Source organism: Mustela lutreola, chromosome 4 (genome assembly GCF_030435805.1).
Source record: "Mustela lutreola isolate mMusLut2 chromosome 4, mMusLut2.pri, whole genome shotgun sequence".
NCBI lineage: Eukaryota > Metazoa > Chordata > Mammalia > Carnivora > Mustelidae > Mustela > Mustela lutreola.
Genome location: NC_081293.1, coordinates 191,995,510 through 192,015,587, shown reverse-complemented (window position 1 = coordinate 192,015,587; position 20,078 = coordinate 191,995,510). Strand labels below are relative to the sequence as shown.

Here is a 20,078-nt window from a genome sequence, read left to right as displayed (position 1 = left end):
GGTCCGAACGGGAGACTGGGGGGGTGGGCAGGGGCTTCCGACGGGTCTGCGGGAACGCTGGGGCCAGGTCTGGGGCGTCCTGAATGCCACGCTGTCATTACCGCCAGCGCGGAGCAGACAGAGCGCCGGGAGGAGACAGCCAGAGCGGACGGGAAAGCACGTCCTAACCCACAAAACCCAGCAGTGGGGCTTATTATTGCAACAATCGCAGCAGCAGCGATTGTCTTAAGCATGGGCCACTCTTCTTGATGGAAGCGTGAAATCTTGAGTGTTTGGGACGTAGGGATGAGCGGTTATTTTAGGCTAACTCTCGCCGGAACCTGTGTTCTCCCTGCCAGGGCAGACCGCCCCCCACCACCACCACACCAGCCAGGTGTTCTCAATGCCCCAGATCTGCAACCTCCAACAATCCTCCGCTGGGATTTCCAAAGGAAGCCACGGGGCACCATCAGCTCGGCCATCACAGGACCACAGTGTTTATCTGATCATCTGGCCCTTTGTCCTCTTCAGGCTCAGGTGTCCTTGAACCTGAGACTGGCCCAGCTGCCCTGCCCTGTCTTGGACAGGTGCCTCTTCTCCCCTGGTTGTTTTGGGGTCCTCACACCGCCCTGTGTGCTGCGCGATCTGCTCTCTCCTGCCCAAGGCCTGTTCGGATTTCTCTCTTTCCCAACCGTGTTCTCGCCTCTCGGGCCCCAGCCCTTCCAGTGACCTGTTGCTGCCTCTGCCTGGGTGTGGCAGGTAGGACGAGAGCAAAATTACCCTGCTTCTGCTTTGACATTTTTCTTAACCAGCCACCTTCTGTTTGTTTTTTTCACCGTAAAAAAAGAAGGACAAAGAATGCTTATTCTACCTGCCTAACCTAATGGTCTGGATGGTTCCACACAGACTGAGAACACGCCTGACGACGCTGCTTCGTAGGACCGAAGTGTTTCTTTTTGTCTGTTATTCTCCTATCCATGAGCAGAAAAAGATGTTGGAATAAGGGATTCTTCTTTTTTTTTTAATTAAAAGATTTTATTTATTTGACAAAGATCACAAGTAGGCAGAGAGAGGGGGAAGTAGGCTCCCCGCTGAGCAGAGAGCCCGATGTGGGACTCGCTCCCAGGACCCTGAGATCATGACCTGAGCAGAAGGCAGAGGCTTCACCCACTGAGCCACCCAGGTGCCCCAGAATAAGGGATTCTTGGTTAGGAGGGTGGTAGGAGTGGTTTGTAATTTAACTCTGAAAACGAAGAACCCCTCCAAAATAAAAATAAACCTTCCCTCTAAGAAAGGTTGAGCAGATGAACTGGTCTGAACATCACCAAGATGAAATCTAACCAAACCAGATTTAGAAATGATTATTTCCAAGTATCCTAAAACAACACTTTCTTGCCCTCCCTGTAAGGAGCGGTCTTCCTCCCCTGCCTCCTGCCCTGGCAGCTGATCCGTGAGGGAGGACTTTGAACAGCCTGGATCATCAGCACAAGCCCTTCCCAAGGAAACACCTCAAGATGTTCTTCTAAGCCTTAAGAGGCCAAATTCACTCACAGCAATGAAATCAAATTTTCATATAAATAGACAAACCGGATGTCATTTAGAGAGAGAAAAAAAAAAAAAAAGAAAAAGCCACACAACGGCCAGCCAAGAAAAACAACAAAGAAAACTTAGATTTTTTCTAATGCCATAGTCCAAGCCTAACAAATTCAACTATTTATGTGTTTAGAAAAATGCCAACATTTTCAATTTCCTAAAATGCAGAGCAAACGCTTTTATACGGTTAGACCTTGAATCTTGTTTAAGGGTGGTATTCACTCTGTGATTTGAGTCTTGGCTTTTCTGACCTTCTCCCAGGCAGAGGGCAACCGGACAGTGAGAGGAAATACAACATAAATGATAGAGAAGAATGATTTATTCTTAATTTAATGCAGTATTATCTATTAATAAATTAAGTGTGCTGGCTTCTCACCCCTGCAGACAGCTTACTAAAGGTCAAAAGGTCATTCCCCCCCATCCCCAGGATGGTTTCAATTGACTTTGTTTTTGAAAGGCCTAGGAGTGTCTCCAACTCAAACCTGAATAAAAATCACCTGAGGGGCTTGTCATGATGATTATTTTTGAGTCCTTCTCTAGACCCACCAATTTAAATTTCTGGGAATGGGGCCTGGGAGCCACATTTTGCACAAATTCCCTAGGAAAGTTTGATCTAGGGGAAAGTTAGGAAAACTCTTTGAGAAACACTAAGTCGAAAAGAATAAAACTGGAGTACTTTGGGCTGGGGAAGCAGGCAAGCTGAGACAGAGAGAAAGGAGCCAGGATTTGGAAGGCTCCTGCCCCTTTAGGGAGCTCCGTCTTTATCTCCTGGGCAGGCAGGGACCACTGCAGGGTTTTAAGCAGGGTTGGGTCAAGATCAGTTTTGCATTTAACTTGCCTCATTCTTTTTTTTTTTTTTGTCAGAGAGAGAGAGAGCGAGCACAGGCAGACAGAATGGCAGGCAGAGGCAGAGGGAGAAGCAGGCTCCCCGCCGAGCAAGGAGCCCGACGTGGGACTCGATTCCAGGACACCAGGATCGTGACCTGAGCCGAAGGCAGCCGCTCAACCAACTGAGCCACCCAGGCGCCCCAACTTGCCTCATTCTTTAACCTTCAGCTCACAGCTCCTGGGCCATCCTCGCCTCTCCTGCTCCCTCAGTCTTAGGCCCAGAGACCTTCCTGCTCCTCTGGGCTCCTTCGAGCCGGTGCAGACTCCGAACTCACCACTGACCACCCTGTATTGACTCAGTCCCTTCGCCTACAGAATTGCTCTAGTCCCCTCTATACCAGTAAGCTTCTGCAGGCAAGGAACCGACTTGTGCACAGGGCCTGGCATACAGCAGGTGTCCTATAAATGTTGTCATCAAGCCGATTATCGTGTTTCGTTTACAACCATATCGCCATCTGAGGGTCCTGGTAGAGAACCTCACCCCCCATGCCCTGCTCACATTTCTAGCTGAGAAACTGGGCCCTATTTTTTTTTTTTTTTAATTTTACTTAACTATTTGACAGAGAGAGAGAAATCACAAGTAGGCAGGGGTTGAGGGGGGGGGGGAGCAGGCTCCCCGCTGAGCAGAGAGAGCAACGCAGGGCTCCATCCCAGAACCCTGAGATCATGACCTGAGCGGAAGGCAGAGGCTTAGCTCACTGAGCCACCCAGGCGCTCTGAAACCAGGCCCTATTTCTAAACCTCTCATTTATCAGGGGATAGTACTCTTAGAGGGGTTGACTGAAACATCAGATTCCTAAAGTTCTCATCTTATTGTCACGAAGTTAACTGATTCCTATTTTTATGTTCCAAAAAGAACTAAAGCCCTGGCAGCTCTCCCAGGTCCTCAAAGGAGAGGAGGCCCAGGAAGACTGACGAGCCATGATTGCAGCAGGCAAGCACGTGCTGACCAGACTCTTTTAAGTCTTAAAAGCAAAACACCTGGATTCTGTTCCGGACACCCCACCCACCCCCACCGCCCCCCAACCCCCATGCCCAAGGTCCAGCACCTGTTTCAATCTCTGGCTGAGCTTTCCACTCCGGGTCACGGGTCAGACCCAAACCTAAGCAGTCCGCCATGAGAATTTTAAATTCTGTAAAACTTTGTTTCCAGGCAAGAACGTGCTATGAACCAGGAATTACAGACCTCAGCCCTGTGAGAGCTCCCTCAGGAGGCCCCCTGGCATTCTCAGAGAATTAAAATGGGACATCAAGTGTGTGTGTGTGGGGGGGGGGGGGACGACCAGGAACCCTGGGCCCACGATGGCTCCTGGCGGGGTCCCCGCGGCCTGGAGGGCCGGTGCGCCCCGCTCCTTCCCGCGCGTCCCGCCTGCGCGCTCCGGCCTCGTGCGGCTCCGCTGGCTGCCCGGCTCCTGCGGCCTCCTCCTCGTCCCCAGGCCGGCTCTGCGCTCTCAGAACCCTTGGTCTGGAGGCGTCCTGGGGGCGCGTTCATCTTGAGGCCTGGGGAAGCCTTCGCGAGCGCAGCGTGGGGGGCTCCCGTGATGAGGGGCCCCAGCGTGGCCTTCCCTCGGCCAGCACGGAGAGGCCGGTCCCCGGGGCGCCGCGGGGCCCGGGGCTGCGACCAGCCCTCGGAGGCCAGGCGGCCCCGCCGGCGGAGCCGCGGCCGAGCGGAGGGGAGGGGAGCGGAAGGGAGGGGCGGCGGGCCGCACACCTGGGCCGCCCTCGGGGCCGGCGGGGGCGGGGCGGCCCCCAGGCCCGCGCGGCCCTGCAGCTGTCCCACGCGCCTCCCGCCCCGGGTGGGCCTCGCCCTGGCGGCGCGCTGAGGGGCGCGCGCTCGGGCTCCCCAGGGCCCGGGAGGCCCCTGCACACCTGCCCGCCGGCGAGGCTTCATTAGGCCGCGCCAGGGCAGCCCGGCGGGTCTCGGCGGCGCGAGTCCGGGCCATGGAAGCCACCCAGGAGGCCTGCCCGGAGCCGCGGGGTGAGCGTGGGGCGGCCTCTGGCCACGCGGCCCGAGTCGGCTGGCTTCGGAGTTGGGGTGGGCTGAGGGGCTGTGGGGGCCGGGGGATGCGTCCTGGCGGCTCCCACCTCTCCGCACGCCGGGCCCGGAGCCCTCGGACCCGGCTGGTCTGCGCTCCGGCCCCCGCGCCCTTTCCTCTCAAGGCCGAGCGCTCTGACGCGTCGCATGCATTGAGCACGTACTATGTGCCGGTTTCTCTAAGCTGAAGCTCGCCTCGAGTGCTGGCAACCCAATGTGTCCCCCACTGTCCTTCCTTCTACACCAGCCAGCCTGCCCTTGTCCCTTCTCTGCCGCAGTGAAGCCCCTACCTGCGGCAGAGTAAGATGCAGTCTTAGGAGCCGCAGCCTCCCGATCTCTCTCCCAGGACACTCCCAGCCTCACCATTTGTCCCTTAGAAATGCCTGAACAGATTCCTGTCCCTTGACTCACATTCCTGGGGGAGGTTTTGGGGGAAGAACGCAGGCAGCTCCCAGAAAGTAAGTACCCCCAGATTAGGACCGCTCTCCCCTGGTCTGTGTATGCGAGCTCAGGCCCCCTCGGGGGTGCCTGTGTTTGTTCACGTCTTGCAAAGCAGAGGATTAGCTCATTGCATGATCTTTGCAACAGCCCAGTGAGAACGGTAAGCCTAGCATTACTGCCCTCCTTGGCGAGCGGACGCACGAAAGCTGGAGGCCAAACAGGACAGAGCAGGAAGCAGCACATCCTCGAAGTCCAGGCTCTTCCTTCTCCCTGCTGCTAAGCTCTGTGGGTGCTGTTCCCCACAGGCCAGGACAGTGGAGGCGAGCCCCCCGCTGCTGCGCCAGAGGAGGAGCTGCTGCCGAGGGCAGCCCCCCACAGCCGGAATGCCCCAAGTGAGGAACTGCCCCCGTCCCGCCCGGCCGCTGGGGAGAAGCTGCCATCAGAGGCCCCTGGAGAACCAGCTGGGGCAGATACGGGGAGGGTGAGCCGGCCATCTGGCTCCAGAACTCTCCACAAAGACACAGTTATGGACTCACCGAGACCTGGGCCTCCCGGGGAAGGCGGTTCCTGCCCAGTGAGAGAGGCAAAGCCAGGGAAGAGGTCCTACTCTCCAGCCTGCAGCCAGCAGAAAACGCTCAGTGTTGGGGGGCTGGCCTCTGCCTCTTCTCCGAGCGTCATTAACTCCACCCGTGCTGCACACAACCTCGTGCCTTGCGGGTCAGGCCCGGGGCCCTGCCATCTGGCCAACCTCCTCAGCACATTGGCTCAGAACAGCCAAAACACAGATCAGAAGAGGACCCCAGAAGTGACCTGCCAAGTTCGGAAAAAGACTCGGACCCTATACCGCTCAGGTAAGTCCGGAAGGTGAGAGGCCGTCAGTGGGTTGCTTCATCAGAAAGTGAAATTGGGACGAGGCTAGAAGGAGCCAGAAAGTAAACACCTCACAGTCCCCTGCCACAAAGCCCAGGAGAGAGAGAAGGCACCAGCCTAATGGGGAACTTAGTTGCAAGGCCCTGGGAAGATCCTTGGGTTGGGGACCGTGGTCTCGTCAGGAAGTCATCTGTCTTTCTCATCTGCTGCCACATCACGGTCCTCATGCATGTTTCTTTTTCTTCCAGACCAGCTGGAAGAGCTAGAAAGGATCTTCCAAGAAGACCACTACCCAGATGGCGATAAGCGCCGGGAGATTGCCCAGACAGTGGGGGTCACCCCCCAACGCATCATGGTAATGGGGGTTGGCCAACGGGTCTCCATGTGGGGGAGAAACGACCAACTGGAACTCTTGGGGAGCACAGCAAGTGCCCAGCAGCTCCCTTTAGGGGCTGAGGTTAGGTCTTAGATCTGGCTGTGTTTCTGCCCATTTCCATGTTGTTACCGCCTCAGATTAGAAGAGGAAAATCCCTCAGAGCTATCTAGGTGAACCTTTTCCTAAAACCACTCGCAGAGAAAGTCAGTGAGTGTAGAGTGACCTCCTAAAGTCAGGCAGCTCGTCATGCAACACTCAGAGCCTGAGTCTCGGTCTCTTCCAAGTTTCTGGAACTCTACAAGGGTCTCTGCCCTACAGGTGTGGTTCCAGAATCGCCGGGCGAAGTGGCGAAAAGTGGAGAAGCTGAACGGAAAGGAGAACACGGACAGTCCCGCGGGCCCTCCCCTTAGCCCTGCCGGCAGGCAGCGCAGGTAGGAGTTCTCCTCGTCCCGGATCTCTTCCTCATAGGTAGCAAGTGGGCTCTGAGCTGGGCTCCTGGGGTCTAGAGGGAGAGAGTGTTGGAGAGTTGGCCATGAAGCTGGAGTTCTTGGCCGATATTTAGAGACACTTTGGATGGAGGGGGTCGGGAAGGTGCCAGTGTCTTGCAGGAAGTCCGTGTTTGGGACTCTGGGGTCCCTTTCCCTGCGCTGAAGCCCTGGTCTAACTCTAGGGACACTAGGGCTACGGTTTTCACTCTGCCTGCCTCTAGCACTGCAGCCGAGCTGCCACCTGCTGTGCCCCTGGCCCCAGAGCCTGGTACCTTCGCTCAGGAGCCCCCTCTGGATACTCTCACAGGTAAGCTGACCACCTTCTGGGGGTTATATGGGGGGGAAGTGGCAGCTGGAAAGACAGAGTTCTTTCTAGATAGATGGCGAAGTGGGCCAGTGCTCTAGAGAGCACAGTGGGGCCTAGTCAGGGGGACGTAGGCATGGCCCCTTTTAACCATCCATAATTCCAAATCTGCATCCCCGCTTTCTTACCCTTGTAACCCCTCTTTGGCTTTGGTTCCTAGAGCCGCCCATGCTGCTGACCTCTGACCAGACTCTGGCCCCAGCCCAACAGAGTGAGAACATGCAAAGGGCCGCCGTGACCCCCCCACTCTTCAGCCCCCCACCTGTCCGAAGAGTCAACCTTCCCTTTCCCCTGGGCCCCGTCCCTACCTCCCAAATGATGCCTTTGCTTCTGGATACTCCTGGCAGTGACAACAGCCACAAAGATGGCCCCTGCGGGTCGTGGGGGACAAGGTATGGAGGCGGCTGGGGGTGGTCCCTGCGTTCTCTTGGGCAGGTGTAGAAGGAGGAAAGAGATCTCGGTGGGGATGGTTAGCTGAGAGGGGGAGTCCTAATTGTGATGAGATTAAAAGCATACGGTGGAAAGATCTAGACTCTCACAGCAAGGAGGTATGAGAAGCCGGGAACTGGAGAAAGCAGAGGAAGTGGCAAGTCTAGGGTCATGGACATGTGGACGGACTCAACTACTGTGCGGCCACAGTGAGGAAGCCACCCCTGAGCCTCTCAAAACCCTCCTTCGTCCCCCCCCCCCCAGTGTCACGCCACCATCCCTCTGTTCGTACTTGGAGGAGCTGGAGCCCCAGGAGTACCAGCAGAGCCCCCCGCCAGGACCGCCCCTGTTCCCCCAGGCCGCGCAGCCCCAGCTTTACCAGCAGCCTCAACCCCAGTACTCCTACCTGCACCCCTTCCCCTTCCCCACGCCCCCCTCCCTGATCCCTCCGCTGCCGGACGACTCCCTCTTCTCGTCGCCTTATGGCCCCAGTGCGGGTCCCTCTCAGGGCTACTTCCTGGGCCCCCCGCCAGGGCCGATGGCGCTGCAGCCCCCTGCGGGGAACGTGGGTGAGTCGGGGCTGGAAGAGAAGGGCCCCTCGGGACTGCGGGAGGTGAGAAGGGACAGGGAGCCTCGCTGGTCGAGGGCGTGCTGAGGCAGGGCGAGGCCACGAGCGAATCCCCTCTCCGCGCCCCTGCTTGGCTTTCCGGAGCTTTCCGGGCGTCTGGGGGGCTGCACGGGGAGACCTGAAGCCTGACGCCCCGCGCGGCCGTTCCCAGCTCTGCCCAGTCTCCGTTTCTGACCTGAAATGGGAATCGTGTTCCTCTGCCGGGGAGGGACTTGCTAGGGTGAGAAACCGGAGGGGGGAACACGGCGTGGGGGGAAGGTAGGGAGTACAGGGCAGCGGAGGAGCATCCGGCCGCCCCCGCACCCCGACCTCTGGAATCCGGACTCCGCAATCGTAGTAAGACCCAGTTCCCGCAGAAGGGGAGGAGAGCGCTGCGCAGGCCCGGCCGGGAGGCCGTCCGCATGCGGGGGCGGGGGCGCCCGCCTGGCCCCCAGGCCACTCTGGGTCCACGTTACCGAACCGCAGAAGCCGGAGCCCGTCCGTGGGGGCTCCGGTGTCCGCACCTCGTCTACACGGGCGCGGGGCTCCTCCGCTGCGTTCCGGGGGAGGGGCAGGGCGTCTGTCCCCGAGGACGTGGAAGGGCGGTGGGCGCCCGTCACCCTGTCTGACCTTTCTGCCCTCCGACCCCGCAGGCACAGCCCCTTGGAACGACCCTTGCTTGCCAGAACTGCCTTTCCCGGGGCCCTTCTGCCCGCAAGCCGTGGGGCCCCCGCCGGCAGGCGAGGGCTTCGTCCCGGAGCTGCCCCCCGCGCCCTGCGCTCCGGCCGGGAGACCTTCTCCGGGTGGCGGCGCGCGGCCGGACGCGGCCGGACCCGGACCCCGACCCGGACCCCGACCCGGACCGGCGCCCTTCCTCGGCAAGACCCGAGAGGAGCCGCCTGCTACCGCCGGGGAGGAGCCCCTAGCGCGGCGGGAGGAGCGAGGGGAAGACCAGGACCGCTGCGGCCCCTAGTCGCGGGCGGCGGAGTGGAAGGGGGGGCGGGAGGCGGCGGGTGCCGCGGAGGAGCCGGCGGTGCCGGGAAGGACCGCGGACTCTGGGGACGGGGGGGGGTGGGGGGGGGTGGAGGTCGGACATCCCCCCTCTCTGGGCCCACCTCGCCGGCCGCACCCTCCCCTCCGCACCCCTGTGCGGCAGCCTCGAGCCAGAGGAGGGTGCGCGTGACTTCCCAACGCCCTGCATGGTGACGTGCCTTCCTCGCCCGGCGAATGAGCCGGTGTCTGTTGTGGGCAGTAAACTAGTTTACTCTTGGGTCCCCGTCCGTGATTATGTGTCTCCCCGCTCACTGATTAAAAGCTGCATTTCTTTCACCGCCTTCCCCTCAGCTGACGGGTCGGTGGCCGGCTGCCATCCGAGCTGTCCAGGCCGGGTCTCCTTTGGGCGTGATCCCGTGGAACCTGCCGTCTTCCCTGGGCGCATCTCTCCTGCTGGAGGAGAAATTGGGCGTTTTAGGAATAGGATTACAGGAGACAGTCAAGGATATTTTAGGTCAAGCCTCTAGCATTGCGAACCATAACTTATTTTTCCAAAGCTCTTTTCTGGGGAGAGACCTAGGAATGAGGGGTGGGAGCACCAAGGAGAGGATGTTCCTACCTGTGTGTGTAGCACCGCATCTAATGGCCCCGCAGTGCCCAAATCACTAGGATCTGAGGGCTTTCGATTCAAGCCACATCGCTGCATTTGGTGAGGGTGTATGTGTGTACCCTTCTGGACCTCCAAACACTATGATTATTGGAAAATACACTTTTTCTCCCCAAAACGTGTATTAAGTAGTTATATTTGTCATAATAGTTCTAGAGTCATGACTCCTAAGAACTAAAAATTTCGGCAAAATATTTGGAAATGGAGAAGAAAGTTCTTGGTTGCACAAGAACATGTATGTGTGTGTCTCTGTAGGGTTCCCTGGACCGGTGGTACTGAGTAGCTCAGCTCTGCCATTCTAGCCGACGTCTCTCTGTGCCGCTCGAGGGTTGGAGCAGCCCGGCTTCAACAGCCTTAATTTAGGGATTAGAATGTGTACGTTGAAATGTGAAAGGACTTAGGTTATGATTCATATCTGGGTCCTTTAAAGTATATGTTTCACAAATCTTTTGTTTTTGCACTCTGTCCCACGAGGCCCACGGCATGAGCAGCCTAAGAGCAGCCATAAGGGGGACGGAAGGAAGGCTCTCCCTGTTCCATCCCGTGCTACTGACCCACTCTTTCCAGCAGCCACCACAATGCTTTCAGAGCCCCGTGAGCCCGGTGGGGAGGCTGGGTATTTTCCCTGCCAGCTCTTTATTGGTTCAGGCTCCTGCCCCTCAGAATCGTAGCAACTGAGTACAGAGCAAAGGCAATAGTGTAGCCGTCTACAGCCAAGAACTGGAGGGAAAGGGACTTCAAGGTCTATGCCTGGGGCGCCTGGGTGGCTCAGTTGGTTAAGCGACTGCCTTCAGCTCAGGTCATTCCAGCACCCTAGGACTGAGCCCTGGGTCAGGCTCTTCTTCTTCTCCCTCTGCCCATCCCCTCCACTAATGCCCCCTCACCTCTCTCAAATAAATAAAATCTTAGAAAAAAAAAATGCTATCCCTATATGCAACACAGCTAAAAAGCGTTACACATTCTAATGACAGACTAAAAAGAAATGAGATAATAACTAAGAAATAATGGTAGACCAAACAGAGAAAATGGTGAAGTTATTAGAAGCATAGGATCCTAGAAGTGGAAGAAAACTGACAAGTCCAAACTCTTGACAAACCCCGGCGTCCCCGCTATGCCCCCACAGAGGGAGGCCGCTGAGTCTTGATTTTCCAGTCACAGGCCACAAACGTGGCTGACTAAGTTGCCTAGGCAAGGGGCCACGGAAGTTTTGAAAGCTTTAATTATCCTTGAGTTCTTTCCTCTGCTAGGGAGAAATCTCTATTTTTTAAAAAGATTTTATTTATTTATTTGACAGACAGAGATCACAAGTAGGCATAGAGGCAGGCAGAGAGCTAGGGAAGCAGGCTCCCCGCTGAGCAGAGAGCCCTATGCGGGGCTCGATCCCAAGACCATGACCTGAGCTGAAGGCAGAGGCTTTAACCCACTGAGCCACCCAGGTGCCCCAGGAGAAATCACTATTGTTTAATTGATCTGAGTGTTGCTTTCCATGTGCTACAAAAAATAGATCCAGTGTTACAAAATCTGAGGTCCGTGGGTCATTCCTCTAAGTCTTGCCCTCCGTGGCTTGCTCCCTAGGCCCCTTACCATTCTGCACGTCTCCCTCCAAATGGAGAGGAGTTTATGGTTGTTCCTTTTAGGACAGTGCCAGAACGGGACCTGCCTTTAGTACAGTCTGGCCTATTGCACTGCACAGTGAGACTGTCCCCTCCATCAGAAAGGACACTCTCTTCTATGTTGTCTGGAGAGGAATTGGATTTTTTTTTCCCCCAGTCACTTCATATTCTTGGTCCCATACAAACTTGACTGTCAATTATGACCCCTAGTCCCTTTTCATAGAAACTGCCTTAAAAACACTCTCTCTTACTTTGTATTTAGAGAATTGATATTTTTTCATCTAAATAGACAAAAATATACATTGTTTGTTTAGTCTCGTGTGGTTGACTGTAGCCCATTCCCGAGTTTGTCAGGGTGGTTTGGAGTCCTGCTCTAGCACGACCATGGTCTGGTCTTCGCAAACTGGATCAGTACGCTTTCTACATTTTATGATCATCATTAGTAAGCAAGTAATTACAGAGCATTTTGACATCCCTCCTTGAAAATACTCCCTTAATGAGCACTTTTTTGGGGCTGAAAGTTAAACTGGCTGAAAATCTTCAATTATACTATCATCCAAGGGCCATCCTTTGTAATCTCCAAGATTTTGAAAATACATTTTGGGAAAAAAAACTTTGCTGTATGGCTCACTCAAAACATATTCTTTCTATCGCACTCTAATGATTTAATATTCTTGTAAACGTAACAACATAGTAAATGAGATGAGTTTGGCATGGCTTATCTTAGGAGACACCGATTCTCTTTCACGATTTTTTTAATCTAACATCTTTCAATCAACTCTTCTAGAAATTTATGACAATTACACATTAAATTCATTCTTCCTTGGCTTCTACAAATCATGCCTTTAAAAAGTAGGATAATGCCTCTATTAAATCTTTGAGATCCTCTCCTGTTCTACTCTGGAAAAACAAAACAAAAAAAACAAAACAAATCAAAACAAAAACTAGAGTTATTTAAATCAGCCAGAAGATTGTGTTTGGGTTTTAAGATCATCTTATGGTTTTGGTCCAAGCTTTTAAATTTTAGGGTATCATCCTTTCTGGAGAAGAGCGGCTAAAATAAGAGCCAAGTGCTTCTGCTTTCTCTGGATATTACATGTTGACATGGTAACATCTGCCTCAAGGCACACGTTTGTCCTCTCCCGTCTTCTCTTCCTGTTCCCAGCTTGGTTTTAGTATCCTCATGGCCCGTATGGTTGTTAGGAGCATAATATTATTATGCTAATAAACGTTAGCATGTTTTGCAGCACAGAACTGCTTCTGGGCTTCACACTTAAGAGAGAGGATCCTTGGAATTCCAGAATATACTGCCTCTGAACGCTTCCATCTTTTCAGTCCTTTTAAAATCTGACCTTGTAGCCGCTCCATTACCTTTTGCAGGACTTCTTTAGTTCGTGATCATTGTGATCACATCTGTAGACATAGATTTTTGATAGTTCCACACCCATCTGAGCCGTCCGCATCTGTGCCTCTTGACAGCGCCAGCTTTGGTTAGGGTTTTTGCTGGCGTGCCAGAGGAAGTGTGCACGCTGGAGAGCCACGGTCAGGCCACCCCTCTCCTTAGATCGTGGGGGGCCAGCTGCATCTCCGTGTTCCTCCTACCTCGCCTCCCCCCACGGCACGCTCATCCTCTTGACCTCATCACCCGCACCACCGAAGCCTCAAGACTTTGCACTGGGCCAGAGCAGAATCCTTTCTTGCAGACTCTAGGAAAAAGCCGATTCCTCCCAAGTAAGCCGTCACTATCACCAAATTTCCACTAGGTGGCAATCTACCACCAGTTTCATTGGGGCCTTAAACTCTTCCGGGGGTTTACAGCCAGAAAGCCAGTGCTAACTTTTTCTCCAAAATACCCTACAGCCACTAATATCAGATATTCACGTCATTTGGATTGCAGCTTCGTTTGCCAGATAAAATATTAGATGTCCGGTTAAATTTGAATCGTGGACAAGCAACAGATGATCATTTAGTGTCCGTATGCTTCCTGCAATATTTGGGTGTTTTGTGTTTTTATTTGCTAAATCTGGCAGGAGCAGCACTTTGCTAGGGACATCTACGTCCATGAGAGCTTCACAACTGAACATCTGTCCATAAGGCCTCCAGCTCTCGACTCCGCTCTCCTGCTCCGCAGGCTCCTGTTGGGTCTCGAGCTCATTGTAGGAACCCAGTTCATTCAGGGCCCCCGCCCGCCTTTACACCTCTCCATACAGGCTCCGCACGTGTCTAAAAACCCTAGAAAATCTCTTGGAGTCCCATTCTATGTTCTGTTCCTGTTAGCTAAATTCTTTCTATTGTCTGTGTATTTCTGAGACAATCCATTAGCATTTTTGACTGCATATTTTAACATCATTTGCATAAGAATGCGTAAACAGCGGCTGCAGGAGACAATCTGGCTTTTGGTAATTTTGCACCAAGTCTTAAATGCTCTTGATTAATCAAGAATAAGTCTGATTTCCTGGAAATGAAACACTTCACCCACCTCAAAGGGGTGTTCTTTTGGTCCAGAGGGACAGTCTGGGAGATTTCGGATTCTTCCACTTGTGTTTAGTTTATACTGCTCTTTCAAAAATACCCACTTATTTGAGTTTTATAACAAAATCCTAAGAAATAAAGGCAGAGACATCCATTCTGTCCTTCAGTGGGGTTTTATAAGCACCTACAGTACTGGTGGACATGAAGATAAATGAAGCGTCTTCCTGGCTTTCAGAAACAGCCGCTCCCACTGGGGAGGACGACAGCACAGCGCTGTGCCGGTGCCCATGAGGACAAAGAGCCACGTAAGTCCACAAGAAGGAGCGGCCGTGCCTCCGGGGGCTGAGAAAGCTTCAGAGTCCTGAAGGAAGAGTGGAATGTGGGTAAGCAGAGACGGCAGGAAAGCGGATGTCCGGCTTCTAGAAGGTGCCATGAGCGTAGGGCCCCTGAGCTGGGGAGTCAGGCTCTGGTGCGCCCGTGGGAGCGGCCAACAGAGGGGCTGTGGTGGGGGTGCTGGGGTGGAAGAGTGGGAAAAGCTGCGAGTAAATGCTAAGACCTTCGAACTGTATTTTCTGGTCCGTTAGAGGCATCCACAGTTGCATCTCCTCGGCAGGACTTGCTCAGATTTGTGTTTTAGAAAGACAAATGGAGAATGAGATCCGAGAGCTCAGAAGGAGACACGGGGAAACCAGACCAGACGACGGAATCGGTCCAAGTGAGAGACAAGAGCTGAACTGAGAGCAGGTGGCCTGAAGGTCGGAGGGGGTTGGCTTTACTGAGAGATATTGAAGGTCGGAGAGTATTTAAGAGCCAGAATCAGCGTGATGGGATAGACGGTTTGCTGAATCCAAGTAAAAAGGAAGAGGAGAAAGACCTTTTAAGTAAGAAACGTTTTCAAGTGAGCGAGGAAATATGGGCACGGAGCAGCGTTGGGGACAGGGAGACTGTTGTGTTTGGGGACGGCGACGTTGAAGTGCCCGTGCTTATCTGGGTGGATAAGTCTGAGGAGAAAAATACGGACCTCGGGTCTATGACAGAGACAAGAACTCCAGGGCCTGTGGCAACTCCAGGGCCTTCTCAGCACAGAAGATGCTAGCTGCGGTCCAGACACCACAGGAAATTGCACAGCGCGAAGCATGGAGAAAAGTGGTCTTAGGGTCGCCTCATGGAAACACTAGGGAAGGGAAGGAGAACGGGGCGGAAGGAAAGGCGGCGTTGAGGTAGATGAGGAATGGCCCAAGAGTAGGGGTGGGAAGATGGGGAAGAGGTGTTGAATGGGCAAAGATCAAAGGCCCAGTTGGGGTTGTCGGGCTAGATAGGAGGTTGGACTAATGACTGAGCACAACATAGGAAATTATCCCAACTCACAGAGGAGGGCCCTGAGGTTTGAATGATTTTCTAGTCACACCTTAACCAAATCTAGAGAGAACTCTTAGGCATTTATTTTCCACTTCACTAAATGCAGATAAAAGAACCTTGCTTCCAGAATACCACTATATCATTTTATAAAAAGGCAAGAGCCTTCATAGATAAAAGGCTATCAATGGTAGATAACTCACGTGTTTGTACACTTTACACGATCACACGAGGAACTGAAAAAGCTTACTTACTTTGCCCAGAAATTGGTCCTCAGACAAAATACTAATGATGACGGTAACCATTTATTGAGCACTTACTGTGTACCTAGCTCTCCAATAGGGAATTTCATTTCACAATGATTCTGGAAGATATTACTCATTCGACAGGTGAAGATCCAAGGCTTAGAGAGGTTTAAATATTTGTCCCAAGTTGTGAAAGAAATACATTTTGGACAGCACGTAAACCTATGCCAGGGGGCGCCAGCTTCAAGAAGCCATGTTTTTGCTCATTTTAGAGGAAGACAGGAAAGGAAGTCAGAGGTGGGGAGAGCACAGTCCCACAATGGGTTTGCCCTGGATTAGATTTAGAATCAGATCCTTCCGTAGATCCTAGCTCTGCATTTAAATGACACAAAGACTCAGGAGTGTTCAGTTTTACTTGAAAGAGAGCCGTGCTGGGAGAGGAGGGCACAGAGGCAGCCGTGAAAGCGAACAGGAAGCTCCATCTTCCCAAGCTGGAAAGGGCTCTGGAATGGGTGGACAGAGCAGGCGGAGGGTGAAGTGAGGGGGCTTTAAGGGGCAGTGAGGGGGGGTGCCGTGGGAGCTGGATGCCAGGTTGGACCCGGCTCTGACAAGCATAATTATGCGGTAGATACCACCGTATCGAAGACTGTTAGAGCCCATTCCTCCAGAAAGATCGCAGTCCAAAGTTTGGGAGCACACAGCCCAACGGGAACGTCATTCCAGCGTCAGGAATTGGGCGTTGGGAGTAAAAGAGTGGTCGTGGAACGGGAGGGAAACAGTGGGAGAGAGGCTATGACTCAGTTAGCGGAATTTGGCTGTGTGGGCAGGAGGAGGGAACAGCAAGCGGACCCCCGGTCTTAGCGCCCAGGCACCGCAAGATACAGAACTGCAAAGGAGCTGGTTTCCCCCTCTACACTGTAGCCTCTGTGCCCTTCATTTGTAGCTGTCACATTTTATTTGTCTCTCAGTCTCATTACTCTGGTCAAGTTGCCTCAAGTACATTCCTCCGCCACAGTTTTATGATCTGAGAATGGAATTCCCACCCACAGAAATCCCATGGTCCTTTCTGGTGCGTTTTCGCCCGATTGTAGTTCATGCCGTCCCTTTCATTAGATTCTGCCCGGTGCGTCCTGCTCTCCCGCGTGGCACCCTTGTCCCAATCCATCTTCTCATAGCCTGCCGGGGTGCAATCCGTTTTCAGCGACCCACTTAGCACTAATGAATCCAAGCATTCTGATTTGTCCGCCTGTGTATTTCACCTTCTTGCTCATTCTTCTTTTTTTTTTAAAAAAAAGATTTTATTTATTTGACAGAGAGAGATCACAAGTAGGCAGAGACACAAGCAGAGAGAGAGAGAGAGGAGGAAGCAGGCTCCCTGCCTAGCAGAGAGCCCGATGTGGGACTCCATCCCAGGACCCTGAGATCATGACCTGAGCTGAAGGCAGAGGCTTAACCCACTGAGCCACCCAAGCACCCCTCATTATTCATTTTGATTTGACTTTTCTGTCACGTCCTTTAACTCCTAATTATCTGAACTGGTGAAATCGGGCACTTTCAAACCCAGTGAATAAAAAATATCCCCGATTTAAAGGACCAATTTTTTTTTTAAATTTAGATAATCATCTTTCTTGATTTTCAACTGGAAAATTCCATCTCCCGCCCCCCTGCCCCCGTGTTAATGCCAGTTTTATTTTATTTCAAGGAGAAAGCCCAGTCTCTCTGCATAAAATCATTTTCCAGTAAAGACCCTCTTGTGTCCTCTCCTACCCTAAGCAGTCACCTCTTTGCACACACACACACACACACACACACACACACACACACGCACACACGCACCCACAGGCATGTCCACACCTGAGACCCTCCAGTTCTTCAAGGCCTCGCTGCACTAGGATGATCCAGTTCTGAAAACCGCACCTTATCTCTGTTCCAGTCTGTTGCCCGGCCAGGCTCGGTTCTATCACCCAATCTGGCTACCAACAATTCCACAAGTCTGACTACCACCTCCTCCCCCGTCCCCCAAATAATCTGCCCACACATATTCTGTTTACTCAATCCTTGCGTTTTTTATGGCAAGTCACCTTCAACCTTTTGTAACGAGTACAAGCTCAGCAGATATTTGCTTAAATCCTGGAGGCCAACACTGGTCTGTGCTAGCCCGTGCTCGGGAACTAACCGGCTGTGTGACAGTGGCAAACCGTCTCCCCCCTGCAAGCTCCCCTGTGACAAGTAAGGGCCTTAGATGCAAAGATCTTTTGGGTTCTTTTGGCTCCAACAGCCGATGATTCTCATCCTCACCACAAATCGGCTCAATAAGAAAACCTTCTAGAAGATGCTGGAGGAGTCCCAGCCAAGGGGCCCTCCTTTCTCTGCCTCTGCATTTTCCTTTTTCTCCCGCGACCGTCTACTTCTCCGATGGCAAAGTCTCTTGCTGAATTTGTGGACTCTGCCGCAGTAACTCATGGTCTGTGGCTCACGGCCACCCTTTCCTGAGGAGGATGAACTTTCTCCCAGGGGGTTCAGGAGCCCCCTGGTCCGCAAGCAGGCTTAGAACCTCCATCTTGCACAGTGCAATAAAGAGACTGTCTCCCACTCTCCTGAATTTCCATCTGCATGTGCGGAGATAATTGCCCTCTGAGAGGCCTGGGTCAGCTGCCAGGAAAATATTTATCTGCCCATTGGTGCTCCTGGGGAGCTCTGTGGGCCAGACTCAGGCCCCTCCCTGTAGCAGGCTCTGCCCTCAGGCCCATTACTCATCCTCCAAGCAGCAGGGATCAGTAGTCACTCCCTTGGAGCTCCTTTACCAGCTTGGAAAAAGTTTACAGCACACACCGACCAGCCCAGCCCCTTTCCTCTGCACATTCCCTGTTCACAGGCCACCCAGAAAGAATAAACACCCTCATGCACTCACCTGCATTCCCCCGTCTTCTCCGTGCATGGAGCCTCGTTTCTGCAAAGCTCCCCGGGAATTCAGCAGAAGGAAGGGCTGCTTTGCTTCACCCTCTTCTGGGCAAGAGACTAGAGAAATGCCCACTCCGTAACTGCCAGGACGGCTGGAGGAAGTGGGTCAGAAACTTTCAAGTACAGAGAACGTTCTCAGCGTATTTGAATCATGACCAAGTTTGGCCTCAGTTCCCCTGTAGCTCATTTGCCTGTAACCTTTGGCCTCTCTGCACACCTGATTTCAGAGCTAGAAGATTACGTTAAAACAACAGCCTTGGAGTTGCCGTAATCACGCAGCTCCTGAGTCATGTTAGAGCAAGTGCAGCTCTAGGGTCACTGAACCTGTTAGTGATAGAAACAACCACCACCACCACGAGACATTAATACAGAGGTTTGGAAAACCATGTGCAAACATGAACAAGTCCTAACGGCGCGCCTTAGGGTGGGTGGGTGAGACACAGTGGTGTCTGGAAAGGGCGACTCCACCGAAATACCGGATTCCTAATTTAACTTCATTAACCAGAAGAGGCTATGATAAGGGGAGTATCACTTAACACTTAAGCACACAGTCTGCTCAGGGGAGAGCAACACGGGAGACAAAAGGAAATCGGGCTCGTTCAAGGGGATAAATATACGTGTGGAAGAAGGGGAGCCAGTGAGTATAATTTTCTTTAGATTTTTCAAAGACTTTTAAACAACTTCTAGCCCAAAGACTAAAAAGAAAAAAACAAAATTAAAATTAAAAAATAAAATCAGTCATCATGGGACCAAAATCTATTTTGCTTTGACTCATGGATATAGAAGTTATTTAAGAGACAGAAAGAAAATAAAATTAGGGGAAATAAATAAATCTCAAACTGTGAACCTTCCAAATATTAGCATGTAGGCTGATGTTACTATCATCATTATAAATGACCACGACAGAGCAAATAGTACACAATAAACATCTTCAGATCATCGTTAAGTGGAAGTGAAAAGTCGATGGTGAAAATAAACTTTAAAGAAGGGCTAAGGTGTGTAACTGGCAAAAGTGACAGATGGAAATTCTACGTGGTCAAGGGCACGAACAAAATAGAAATCTGCATGATACTAAGCTCCAATCATGTTCTAATCCAGAAAAGGGCCATAAAGAATTCCTGTTGATGTCTCCTGAAGACACCACCCTCTTGCATGGTTTTGCTTAAAACAAACCAAACCAAAACAAAACAAAAAAACAAACAAATAAAAAAACTACCCTAGAGGCACCAGGGTGGGTCAGCGGCTTGAGCATCTGCCTTCAGCTCAGGTCAGGATCCCAGAGTCTCAGAATTAAGCCCCAAGTCCATAGGGCTCCCTGCTCAGCGGGGTGGGGGTGGGGGGGCTGCTTCTCCCTCTCCCCTTGCTGCTCCTCCTGCTTGTGCTCCCTGTCAGATACATAAACAAACCCTTAAAAGGAAAAAAAAAAAAAAAAAAACCCAAAACCAAAACACTGTATATTTATCCATGCCTCAAATGGAATTCTGTCCGAAAAGTATTGGTAAACAGTTGTTTTCACAAACTCATTTAAGAAATTGCTGTTTCTAAGACAAGGATGCCAATCAGAATTAAAGAATAAGTTGAGTTAAATTCTAAAAATCCGAAGATAGAAGAAAGAAGTAGACCCGTACCTAGTTCTCCAAAACCCAAAGTATTAGTAATTCAACTGAGTAGAGATGACTCATGTCTAAGTTTTTGTTTGTT

At 52.4% G+C, this 20,078-nt stretch overlaps 1 protein-coding gene across 1 annotated transcript; it reads left to right on the top strand.

Annotated features, from left to right (window-relative positions):
- Positions 1 to 4,401: 4,401 nt before the first annotated feature.
- NOBOX (NOBOX oogenesis homeobox) lies at positions 4,402 to 9,140 on the top strand. The gene is made up of 8 exons (XM_059172561.1): positions 4,402 to 4,651; positions 5,242 to 5,787; positions 6,055 to 6,161; positions 6,501 to 6,613; positions 6,892 to 6,977; positions 7,195 to 7,426; positions 7,728 to 8,032; positions 8,724 to 9,140. Exons 1-8 carry the CDS (start codon positions 4,402 to 4,404, stop codon positions 9,041 to 9,043), a joined length of 1,959 nt encoding a protein of 652 aa, XP_059028544.1. The 3' UTR covers positions 9,044 to 9,140.
- Positions 9,141 to 20,078: the final 10,938 nt, after the last annotated feature.

Coding starts and splice junctions, on each gene's coding strand:
- NOBOX (XM_059172561.1), top strand. CDS start 4,402: ATGGAAGCCACCCAGGAGGCCTGCCCGGAGCCGCGGGGTGAGCGTGGG. Junction 5,788..6,054: donor TCGGACCCTATACCGCTCAG/GTAAGTCCGGAA, acceptor TTTTTCTTCCAG/ACCAGCTGGAAGAGCTAGAA. Junction 7,427..7,727: donor TGCGGGTCGTGGGGGACAAG/GTATGGAGGCGG, acceptor CCCCCCCCCCAG/TGTCACGCCACCATCCCTCT.